Source organism: Sphaerodactylus townsendi, linkage group LG05 (assembly GCF_021028975.2).
Source record: "Sphaerodactylus townsendi isolate TG3544 linkage group LG05, MPM_Stown_v2.3, whole genome shotgun sequence".
Taxonomy (NCBI): Eukaryota; Metazoa; Chordata; class Lepidosauria; order Squamata; family Sphaerodactylidae; genus Sphaerodactylus; species Sphaerodactylus townsendi.
This window is the reverse complement of record NC_059429.1, coordinates 16727394-16740064: the sequence shown is the minus strand read 5'-3', so window position 1 is coordinate 16740064 and position 12671 is coordinate 16727394. Positions and strand designations below refer to the sequence as shown.

The 12671-nt window shown below is 44.4% G+C and overlaps 1 protein-coding gene across 1 annotated transcript in view; it reads left to right on the top strand.

Moving 5' to 3' along the window:
- Nucleotides 1–7010, top strand: part of LOC125432465 (scaffold attachment factor B1-like) — a 37112-nt gene extending 30102 nt beyond the window's left edge. Inside the window, 3 exon segments of the mRNA XM_048495999.1 lie at nt 1255–1358; nt 1834–1900; nt 6669–7010. Coding sequence (XP_048351956.1) covers nt 1255–1358; nt 1834–1900; nt 6669–6795 — 298 coding nt within the window. The 3' untranslated portion in view covers nt 6796–7010.
- The last annotated feature ends 5661 nt before the right edge of the window (nt 7011–12671 follow it).

Genomic DNA, 12671 nt, shown 5'->3' with positions numbered 1-12671 from the left:
GTGCAACAGTGCCTTCCAGAAAGAAAAAGGGTGTTCCATCTGGGGTCTTCAGCATTGCAGAGTTCCGAGCAAGGCTTGGCTTTGTTACCCACAGGAAGCCAAAAATATCACGAATCTGATGAGAGGGGGGACTTTATTTTTATATGAAACTGAATCAATCGTGTAAAATTAAAAACAACTGGAAGATTGGTTGTGGTGGGTTTTCCAGGCCTTGCATTTCTTTCCAGGCTGTGTGGCCATGGTCTGGTAGATCTTGTTCCTAACGTTTCGCCCGCATCTGTGGTTGGCATCTTCAGAGGTGTATCACAGAGAGAAATCTGTTACACACTGTGTCTAAACAGCCCGGAAAACCCACAACAACCAGTTGAATCCGGCCATGAAAACCTTTGACAGTAAACTGGAAGATTATTAATTTGATAATGATTAAGATATAAGAAACTGACTGGTAAAGACAGTGTGGAGTTGGTGGACAGAAGATAGCGATTTAAAGATTTTGTAATGGTTTCTCTGGTAAAATTACCATGTCATATGGGGGTCCACTATGTTATGATTACATTAATGCAGTTTGGGGTAGATGTACTGTGTTCCTTTTTGCTCTGTTTATCCATTTCAAATTATTTTTGTTTCATATCCTTTATGTTTCACTGTTTTTCTTTTGCAGCGTGCCATGCAAGCCCTTGTGTCTTTATGGAAGCACCGGGGTTCTGCTTGCCCTGGCACGAGGAGCTTTCCGCGGATACCAAATGTTCTGCGAGCCCCTTGGTTCAGTGGAAGGCTCCTCAGCATTTTTAACTAGCATTTCTTTACGTCATTCGATTCGATTTATAAGTCGCCTTTCTCCATATGGATACAGGGCATCATACATTAGCAGCATAAAATACACTGAAATATAATAAAAATGTAGACATTTCCAATAATACTGGCACCATAAAAATCCATTCAAGGGTCAAGTAATTCAAAGAGTGTATCTCCAAGCCCCATTCATACTGGTCTAAAAGGGGGGAGAGAGAGAACAAAGGAAGAGGGAACAAGTAAGGGAGGGGAGGCCCTACAGATGGAATAGCATTGCTGTCTTCAACCATAAACCTGGCAGAGTAGCTCTGTCTTTCAGGCCTTGCGGAACTGTACCAGATCCTGCAGGGCCCTGATGTCGTTCAACAGAGCGTTCCACCAGGCTGGGGCCGGGGCTGTTAGTCTTCTGGCTGCGCACCGGAGTCCCCATTCGACCTTTTCTTCTGGGTTTTTCCTCCCCAGTGATGGACGCGACTGGGGAGATCACGGGCGCAAGCTTGAGGGCCATCAGGACCGATCCTGGCAGGATGGAGAGATGATGGAACATGACCACAAGAGGTGGCAAGGTACCAGGCTGGTTTGGGTCCCAAGAGGAAAGAGACTCTGGAACCCCCTCCCCAATTGCCTTTTGCTTTATAAGCTTGGTCAGGGTGATGTGTTTCCAAGTCACACTGCAGGAGAGTAGCCGATGATGGTTTCTCAGTTTAAGAGGCACACCTACCCTTCATTTACTCTAGATCCTGCCAAGACTGATTTCCAGTTTTGCAGGCAGTAGAATCCAAGTTGTAATGCATGCTGTACTGCTGTCTGGCTAACTGACCCACGCAGTGTTCTTCTTTACACTTTCTCAAGCTGAGCCTGGTCCAAGGGTGGGGGGTGGGATAAAGCTGGAGGGGGTTTGGCCCACCAGTTGGAGATGGGGCCAAACCCACATGTATAGCTATCCTATTAGCTTTGCACTCTTTTTAACTAATTTCTTTTAATTTACAGGGGGGAAAGCCTGGAAAGCTTGAACAATATCTCTTGCTTTTTCTTTGCTAGGTGGGGAGCGGGGCATCCCTGATCCAGCAGGGCCTGATCACGTGATGAGCAGGGGAGGAATGTCTGGGTAAGAGCACGGAAATTGTTCTTGCTTTGTTTCTGCTCCTCTCTTTTTCTCCTTCTCCTGAGAAGTCTGTTTGCAAAGACCTTGGGTTGCCAAAGACGTGTCAAACCATTGAGAGGGAAATGGGCCAATTTTGTGGCAACGTCTATGCATATTGCACAAGACAGTTGGGTATTTTTGGAGCCAGTAATTTCACCAACAGGCATTTCCTTGGGATTTTCTGTGGGTTGCCCACTCATTCTTCCTGGTATATTGTTATTACTTACAACCAGATGAAGGTTTCATTTTTTGAACAGTAACTTTTCAGATTAGTTTTGCAGTTACATAAAAAAAATGCTGATTTGCTTACACTGTTAGAAATACATAGTTCACCTCCCAATAATTTCATTATTATCTATTTCCAGTTTCATTCATACCACCAGGCCTTGCATTTCTTTGTTGCAGTGCGTGCATTTTGCATGCCTTTCAGCCTTACTCATAGGTCAAGGAACTTTATTAAAATATTCCCAAACTGGGTCTCTGTTACAGCCTGCTGTCATAGATTTTCTTCTCCAGGGAAAGAACGATATGATAAACCTCAGGCCAAACACACAATTTTCCTAAGACTTGTGGAACATTCTACTCAAAAGGTTTCACTTTCATTTTTACCACTTGCTTCACCCTCCTCACACTTAGCTCTTGTGCAGATCTGTTGCTCTCCAAACAATCGTATATTCACTGAATGTCTTGAAACTTAGCACTTAAGAGGTAAGGGGTTGATTCTGTTTGCATACATTTGCAAAGGAACAATGGGATCTTTTTCTCAGCTCTGCTTATTATGTAACTATTTTTAACTGTGAAGAAGAGGCATGTTATCTCTGCAGACACAAATTCACAGCTTTGGCAATAATAAATATAATAATAAGTATAAATAATATATAATAAATTAAACTAATAATAATAATGATAACTGCAAAATCAAGCATCTGTGACCATATCTTCTAGATCAGGGCTGTCAAACATGCAGTTCAGGAACAAGATCCAGCCTCTTGAGAGGGTTTATTAGGCCCATGAGCAGGCTGAGGAAACCCCCCCCCCCCCCCCCCAGCATCCAGCCCATCCCACTGTGGGCTCACTAGTCTAAGTACTCAGCTCACTTCCTACCTGGTCTGGGGAGCCACCTGCCCCTCGGTGCAGATCTGGACTGGTGACCCTGCTGTGGGCAGCCCCCCCCCCCCCCCCACAGTGCTGACCCCCACTGTCGTTCTGGGCCAACATAGCCACTCCCTCCTCCAGTGCTAATCTGGGCTGATAAGCTTGCTGGGGGATCACCAGCCAAGACAGCCCCTGCCCAGGACCCGGCTCGAGCAAATCACATTTATGTCATATCTGGCCCTTGTAAGAAATCAGTGGAAACCCCTGCTTAGATAGAAAAATTGCCTAAAGTGATCTTACAGAAACCATTAGAAGAGCGTGACATCGTGAATGGGTGAATGGAATTCATTTACCAAAAAAGTTTAAACATTGCACGAATACGTACCCTTGTGTGACATAACTAAAAACCAATCCTGGTTTTAGCAGGAGTTTTAAGGTACAAGTTTTCAAGAGTCAAAGCGCATACCATGAAATTCTTTTTTGGTCTAAGATGCTAATGGACTCAAATTTGACTGTTCTACCGCACGCAAACATGGCTACCGCTCTAAAACTGTTTTCAAAAGAAAACTCTTGAACAACACATTGGGTTCGATTCTACAGTTCCTTTCTATTGGCAATGGGCCTTTCCTCTGGCCCGAAGAGACTTTCCCCTTGTAGTTGGACTAGAGACGAGGATTGCTGCTCACAGAAAAGATCTGGCAGGATTCTCCTTTCTGCCGATGCTCGTAGTTAGTCAAAAAGGAGTATAGTTGTATCTGGTTTCCATAACTTTTCTCTTCTGGGGTAATCTTGGTACTGAATACTAAAGGGGTGAACTTCCACCCTGAAATGAAACTACACTGAATGATTTTCTTTGCACCTTCCCCGCCCCCCCCCCCCCCCCCCCCTGCTGTGAGGCTACCTCCCTCTCCCTGTCAATTTAACCTGCACGCTTCATGGGGCTTTTCTTTGCTTTTGCCACAATCGTAAAGCTGGGAAATAAATCTCTTTTCCTGGGGACTACCCAAGGCTACATATTCGCAAGCAAGTAAAACTCAAGTTCTAATCAACATCCAGTTTTGGGTACACTCTGATAAAAAAGGTGCTAGTTTGTTTGAATCAATATATATTTGTTGTCATTATGACACTTTTATCCTACCTGTTTCACACAAGGTAGGTTGCAGTGAATTTACAGTCAATCTGTAAAAAAATCACAACGCAGTATACCCGGAACTACTGCAATGATTCTGATACTAAACCTCCTCTCCCTTCCCTCCGATACTAAACCCCCTCTCCCTTCCCCCTCGACATTTCCAAGCAGGCTCTGCTTTATATAATTTCCTGGAAGTCTGCAGTGAAGATGCCTTCCTGATGTGTTCAGGGAGGGTATTTCCTGAGCAAGAAATGTGGGATAATATTGTTTTAATATAGCTTATAAGTTATTTATTTATCATTTATTGTTATTTATTTATTCACCACTGGACATGTCGGCTGGGAAATCCACCAGAGCCCTCAGAAATCCATTGGATTCCGTCTTGCTTCAAAGGTGGACCATTAGAATGGGTCCTTGATCCCTGCAGAGGAGGGGCAGCCTCAGTCCGAATTTCGCCAGATAATAATCTATTCATGACAATGCACAGCACATCCCTCCGCTAATGGATCGCTCCGTGCCAATTTGGTGACAAATGCCAGGTCGAGGATATGTCCTGCCTGCCGCACGCGTAGGGCCCAAGATCTACTGAGACACCATGGTTGTCATGGTGGCCATGAGTCCCCCAGACGATGAACATGAGGCATCCTCAAAGTGGAGATTGAAGTCCTGCAAGACAGTAATTCTGGGAGCCTCAACACCATCTCCCAAGAGTGCCCCTGTCAACTCGAACAGGGACTCTGTTGGGCAGCTGAGTGAACCATAAATCAACAGCAACACTGTTCTGTCTCTATGACCCAATGTCAGGTACAATCCTTCTATCCCCTTAGTACTGAGCTCCTGCCTCCCCACCCCCAGTTCCCCCCCCCCCGGGCACATGATTGCACCTCAGCCACTGAACTGCCCCTACACCCCCTCTAATACCTCCAGCCCTTCTACGGCAGTGCATTCTCCACCTCTCACCTAGGGAACAACCTGGGGCTCCAAGATCCCAATCAGAAACAGGACACCCATGCTGGTTGGTGCCCATGCCTACCTCACACCTCAGCCATTGCCTTCTTGATTTCTGGGCCCAGCCTCCCAATATTGGGGTGCTAGTCCACTCCTTCCTACACCCACCTAATCCTGTCAGAAAAACCCAATCATCCTACTAGGCCACAACTAATCCTACTAAAACCCCGCCTCCTACCCTTTTCTCTCACTTTCCACTCTTCACCCTATCCTGCAGGCAGAAACAACCGAGAGACATTAAGAACCTCCGAAGAGCCCTGATGGTTCAGACCAGAGGTTCCTCAAGTCCAGCTTTCTGGTTTTCACAGTGTCTTAACTAGCTGCCTTAGATGGCCAACAAACAGCACCGAGAAGCAGGTCTTTGCCTGATGGATTAGATCAGGGCTCCCCAACCTTTTTGTGCTGGCAGGCACCTTTGGATCTCTAGCACAGTTTGGTGGATTCAGCTGCGAAATGACTGCCGTAGCTTACCTTCAGTCAAGCAGTGAAGGTCCTTGTGCCACCGTGGCAGGTTAAGAACATAAGAACATAAGAACAAGCCAGCTGGATCAGACCAGAGTCCATCTAGTCCAGCTCTCTGCTACTCGCAGTGGCCCACCAGGTGCCTTTGGGAGCTCACCTACAGGATGTGAAAGCAAGGGCCTTCTGCGGCTGTTGCTCCCGAGCACCTGGTCTGGTTCAATCAGTCGGAAACCTGGTTGGGCAAAACCTGCAGCTAGCCCTTCGTCCTCTTCTAAAAAACATGTTGTGGATGCCAAGAAAGGCATGAATGGGTTCCATGGGTCCCACAGACACCCTGTTGGGGATCTTTGGATTAGATTATTGGGAGTTGCTAATATCTATACTGATGTCCTATAAGTAACTTCTATCCACGTTGCAACTTTCCCTATCAACGGTTTTGATATATCGTGGGTCAGCATGAGAAATTAAATGAGAATTTCTGGGGAGTTTTGCGGAAGCCGCAGATGACACATGAAGGCCGACAGATGACAGAACAGTTTAGAAACCCAGAAAGGCATAAAATGTGTGTATAGTACTGTATAATATCAACGTATTCACTTCTTAATGCTCTAAATAGACACAATTTTGTCTTTAAAGTTAAAAAAAAAATTTCAGACTTCTTTGGTATTAAGGGAAGGCCAAAAAATCTTTACTAGGATTTTCAGATCGCAGGGGATGCCATGCCCCTAACCTTAGCAATATGGAAAGGATAACTGTGTAAAATGACCCTTTTCAGCAATTTTTTTACAGTAGAATCTTTGAATGCCTCCACCCCCAAACATGGCTAACTGATGTTGGTGAAGAGTGAGTGGGGCCCTTAATTAGCCTGTAAACATTCTTATTATATTGTGAATTCCCTTCCCTGTTGTCACTGAGGTGTTATCCTTTGTCTTGCGGTGTTGTGATTTCTGGACAAGAGGCTCAACACCTGTTGCGTCCTTTTGGAGTAGCTCGGCTCTAAACTGAAGCTTGATATTTTTTTTTTTTGACATTCAGGCGTAGTGGGTTTGTGCAAGGCGGAGACCAGAATGCATCGGTACCAGGCGCCGGCATACAAGGAACCTTTATGGACCAGGACAGGCCAAACCGACCCAACGATACTCATTTCGCCCGGCGATATTGAAGATCCTTCTCCCGTTTAATGCAAGAACTTCATAACCAGGGTCACCTCCTTGGACTCTTTGTCACGGAAAGAGTTGAACCACAGCACCCTTATTGTAACTTGCAGATGACGTGAACTCAGATCTTCCCCACCATATGTTCTTATTTGGATACCATTTGTTTGTTTCAGAGGAAGCATTCCTTTTTCCATAAATAATAAATCTATATTGTACTGCTCCCACCGCTGTGAAGGTTGTCCCTCCTTGGCTTGAGCTGGGGGAATGGCACAGAATATTTGGTCTCTGTGTAGCGGTCTGCAGCCCAGCTTCTGAGAGCGAAGGGGCAATGGTCAGTCTGGCTGGGATTAAAGGTCTCCTGGGAATTCTATACAAGCTGTGTTGAGCCTCATGATGGAAAATTGATGGGATATATGTGCAACTTGCCAAAAAAAGCTGTTTTGGGAGGCCTTGTAGATCAGGAATCAAGATAAGAATTTACCAGAGGAAGATAGATCTCTGGCAAAATGATAAACTCACAGTGAAGAAACTGTGCATCATTGTTGGGAAAGAAGGGAAGGAGCAACTGGTATGTAGGCCCTGCTGGACAAAGAGGGGGGGCGTTCCTGCCAATTGCCCGCCACAATGCCATGGCAACCCCTCCCTCCATCTGAATCAGACTCCCCAGAAAGTTCCTTGACTGTAGTCTGGTTCGGGCATATCAGCCTCTCACTTTTTATCACTGAGCTTGCTCTAAGGGAGTGGGTGAAGGAACAATATTTCAGGGTGCAGTGTCTTTGTGGGATTTATGTACCTTAGGGGTAGGGGAGTGGTCTGGTGAATTGCATTTCAAAGCAGTGATTGGAACCCGCATCCAGACAGCGGGCAAAGCCGCATGTAATCAACTTCACATCAAAAATAAGCTACAAAAGGTTTAATTCAGGTGTAATTTATCTTACTGCAAACTTAAATTCACACTTTTCCCCCCAAAATTGCCCGTTATTCTGTAACTTTTGCTTGACTAATCTGATTTTTACCTGGCCCTGCAGAATTTTGATCTCTAGTGTGATGAAAAGAATGGGCTACAATTCCATTTTGAAGGAAATTCATGACTCTGCACTGTCTTCATTTTAGTGGGGTGTTCATGTTGAATGCTGAATGCCCCCTGCTTTGCCTGGGAGTGTAGGATCCAGATCTGAAGCCCTAGGTATAGAACGGGGCCATTGTTAGGGAACACAAGTTAATTTTGCATGATGTAAAACTGGTCTCTCCCCCTCTGACCTGATTCTGCTGACTGCCAACTTCATTGGGTGCCTCTCAGGGTTTAAGGGGTTCTGCCAGGAGAAAAAGTGTTATTTCTGCTTCCCACATAATTTACCACTGTCGTCACCACCTAGGTTTTTATTTCTTTATTTGTAAACTGAAAAGCTCTAAGCTCCTTAACCTTTTCCAGCCTTTACTAGCTCTTTACATCAATCAATCAAAATTGGCATAAGTTAAATACGTACGTAGAGAACAACATATAAAAGATTGCATCAAATATATTAAACTTGGAATTGATGTCGATCATTTTAAAAGCTCACAACACAGTTGGGAGTGGGACATATAATTATCCTTCACTTTACGACTGATGCTAAAAACTTAGGCCCTTTCCACATGGGCCAAATGCAGCGTCCCAGGGGCGGCAAAAACGCCATCCCTGGGAGAGCGTTCGTACAGGATGTGTTGCTGCTGTGCAGCAGCGCCGTCCTGGCTTTCCCCGGGCGGCATGAAGCCGCCCCTGAAACCTCACTCAATGAGCAAGGTTATTGAGAAACAGCGTCTTCCCCGCAGCATGGAGCCGCCTCTCCGGCTGCAGGGGAAGTCAGGGCTGCGCGCACGCTAGCGTGCGAACAGTCCCTGAGCCTCTGCCGGCATACTTCATGCCAGGGGAGGTGCATTTCCGCATGTGTGTGGAAAGGGCCTTAGCTACAGTTAAAGTCCCAGTCAGACATCCAAAACTGGAAGAGTTTGACTCTGCTTAAGTTTTCCTTGGTAATGATTATTCTGTTCATAAAGGTGGCAGGTCCAGAGCAATGTGCCTCGCTGAATCAGGAGATTTGTGTCTGCATGCGCAATATCTCTGCATAAGAAGTTTGTTGGAATCTGGCCGACAGGACAGGTGGGAGGAGTTCATTCTATCTTACATGAAAGACAAGGTCTGTTGGATACTTGAGTTGGATACTTGAGTTAAGTCTATAACTTGATGAAAGACCCAGGAATTGGAAGAGAGCAGATTTTTGGTTCGACTGGATGCGATATTTGTTTCTCATGATCTTTTGGTCTGATTAACTATCCTTTTGGTCTGCTTAACTGTAATATTTGTTTCTGATGATCTTTTGGTCTGCTTTACTGCTATCCTTATGATGTAGTTCATTTCTGAAAACACCAAGGAATCGAGGTCTATTCCAATATGTTTGATCGTATATTTTCTTGGACCAACTATAAAATGGGATATCTTCTAATGTGTTTTATTAAGCTGGTGGCAACATGTGACCGGAGCTATCCCAACTTTTATTTCCACTAATCATTGTCCGGTTTCATCACATATTGTCATATAGCTAACGCAATTTGGTAAGCCAACTAATAGCCGTAGAAATCAAGCTCGTGTTTGCTCCACTTCATCCGAAAAGGCATGGATCCATATTGGAATTGCACAAAGTAGTTGTGGAAGTACTTTAGCACTGAAAATACAAATTGCCACTGGGGTCATTTGATTCCCTTGATGAAAGTAGAAATGCAAAATAGCCAAAGATGTACAAAGATGTTCGAGCATGTTCTATGGGTCATCTGTTTTATGTTGTAATGGAAATTTAGACCTGGATTCTTGGAAGTGTTTCACCTGCAAGATTTCCATATTATCAATTTTCCATGGATGGTGCCATCTTCTTGAAAATATAGCTATTTTGGATTTGTCAAAACTGATGGTGAGTGAATTTTGTTGGCAGTAGTGGCAGGAAGCCCGAAGATAACGTTTTAAACCGATTTGAGCTCAAGATAGAATTACAGTATTGTCGGGGGGAGGGGGGGCTTCAGATGGTTTCCTAGCTTAAATAGATGGCAGTCAATCCCTCTTAGATAAAACGCCAAGTTGTTAATGAAAAGATAAGGTACCAGCACACACCCTTGCTTTATTATTATTATTATTATTATTATTATTATTATTATTATTATTATTATTATTATTATTATTATTATTATTATTTATTGTATTTATAAACCGCCCTCCCCCAAAGGGCTCAGAGCGATGAACAAAACAAATAAATAAATAAAGTCAGTAAATAATCATTAAATATGGCTCTCTATATTAAAATCAACCCCATTAAAATGCAGCATCCTAATCAAATATACTGATGGCGTCCTACTAGAAATCCCCTAACAAAAAGGGGGGGAGGGGAAGGGGAGAGAGGGAACAGCAGGGTCCACAGATGTTATGAAAAGGAGGGGGGGCATCAGCGGCTGGACTCCCCAAAAGCCCGGTGGAACAGCTCCGTCTTGCAGGCCCTGCGAAATTCATTAAGATCCCGCAGGGTCCGCGTAGCTGGAGGTAGAGTGTTCCACCAGGCAGGGGCCAGAGCTGTAAAAGCTCTGGCCCGGGTGGAGGCCAGCCGCATCATTGAGGGGCCAGGGATCACCAGCAAATTTGCCTCTGCTGAGCGCAGAGGCCAATTTGGGACATGTGGGACAAGACGGTCCCGTAGGTTAATAATTGGATTTGGGCATGATGGGAACTGTAGTCCATAACATCTGGAGGGCCGCGGATTTGACACCTATGGCATGTGAGTGTTTTCATGGGAAAGCAGTCCACTGCCGGGTACTCTTGTGATGGTCTGTCTTAGAACTGTTTAGTAACAAGCCTTTACTGGCATAAAATAAACATACAAAATAAGCATACAAAATTTGGCCATTATTGCTCACAGTTATAGACAATGGTACTAAAATATATACATGGTCCTTCTATAACTATAGAATCTTCCTTCAACTAAGTTGACTCACTTGAACGTCATCGGATACTTACAGAAGCTAGAAAAATTACTGCTGGCTATATGCGGTCATAATACATATACATTGATTAGTATCCATCTAGACTTACGTCTTATTATCTTTAGCAGAAATTTTGCTACATTCTCGCACACTGTGGGATCCATGTTGTTCAAAAGCATAGGTATCTTAAGAGCATCAGTTAGATTGTTATACAGAAATGGGATAAGTGCAGATTGCAACATTCTGGTTTTTGCAAACCTTACACAATGAAAAAGAGTATGATCGAGTGTCTCCACCTGACCCATACTGCATGGACATAGCCTCCTCTGTTTATCAATTTGTTGATATCTGCCATAAAGCAGCATAGAAGGCATTAGATTGAATCTGGCTAGTGTTAAGGCTCTTCTTAGAACTGTTGCAGCGAGCGTTTTCTGAAATCTTCAGGGGAGGGGGGGGGGGCTAATGGAACAGCCTCTCTGAACTAGCAACCCAAAGTATTTTCCTTCTGCAGCTGCATGCGTTTCTTTAGATGGCTAGTCTGCCACTAAACCCCCTCCTCTTTAATCCCCGCAAAGCCTCTAATTCTCTCCCTTCCTCCCCTCTGTGTAGAATTCCCTGTGCTGTCAGATTATTTCTTAACTTGATTACTGCTTACCTGTTTCAGAGAAAACGAAATCCTCAGTCTCTTGTGCCCGGATTCTCATCTTTTTGCAGAAGGGAAGGGGCGGGGCTGAAACGAGCGAGGGTCCAAATAGCGCAGGGATTCCTGATTTTTGCAAAATACAATCGGCCGCCTTCTGTCAGCTAAGATGGAGCAGGTGACTGGAGCTTTGCAAAATGCAGTGGTATTATTTTGTTCAAACTGGTGGGAAATATCTTAGGGAGAAGTTAGGCTTTGTATTAAAAAGTCAGGCACGTAGTCAGAGCACATGTGGGCAGGGGAGCATGCCTAAACCTCTTTCTGTGTGCGAAGCGCAAAAACAGAATCTTGAGAAGTTACATTCTCAAAAGTTTCTAGTCCTTGTGGCATTGAAACACAGAGTGGTGTCCTGGCAGCCTCTGAGATGCTGCAATCCAGCAGGGTGTGAATACCCTGCTTAGTTTTTTTTTTCTTGCTCCTTTCTGTGATTTACAGAATCAGAATGACTTGCAATGCATGGAGCAGTAAGCTAAAAACCGGGATAAATGATTTCAAACAGGCAAATTTACAGAATTTATACCATCTGCCAAATCTAGGTTTTCGTAGTGCAAACTTGGGTAACTGTGCTCCAGTGCACCTAAGGAATGTAACATATTAAAACTCAAATCCGTATAATGCTACTTCAAACCAAGGATCATGCGGGGGCAGGAAAATACCAAACTCTGAAGGGCTAATTCCTCGCACAGCTTGTGTGGGTGAGTGACATGCTGGGAGTAGGTTGAGTTTAGAACTCAGAGCTGCTGACAGTTTTTTTGGAGGGAATTCTTAGAACTGGAGGGTTCAGACATATTTAGTGTCTCTGTATAGACCAGTGGTGTTGGTAGGGAAAGAGTTTTGGGGAAAAGGACCCTACTCTAACCAAATAGGAGAATAAACTTCTAGGGAAAGAAGAATTCCTAGCTCAGGTTCTTAAAACAGAGCCACTTTGTCTACTGAACTGTGTGTGTAGGACAGAGGGAGCTGTCTGAGTGAGAGAAATGGTGTCAGAGAGGGACCAATCTCTAGCCAGGAGAGGAATTTAAACTATGGGTGGGAGAAAAATTCCCATCCCTAATTCTGAGATGGTTTTACTTCAAAAACCCCAAACTGATTCTACAGCTGGGGAGGTCTGAAGAAGAAAAGGGAGTTGGGTGAATACTCAATTCCTTCTTGATTTTGAGTATCAGCGTTTACACACAA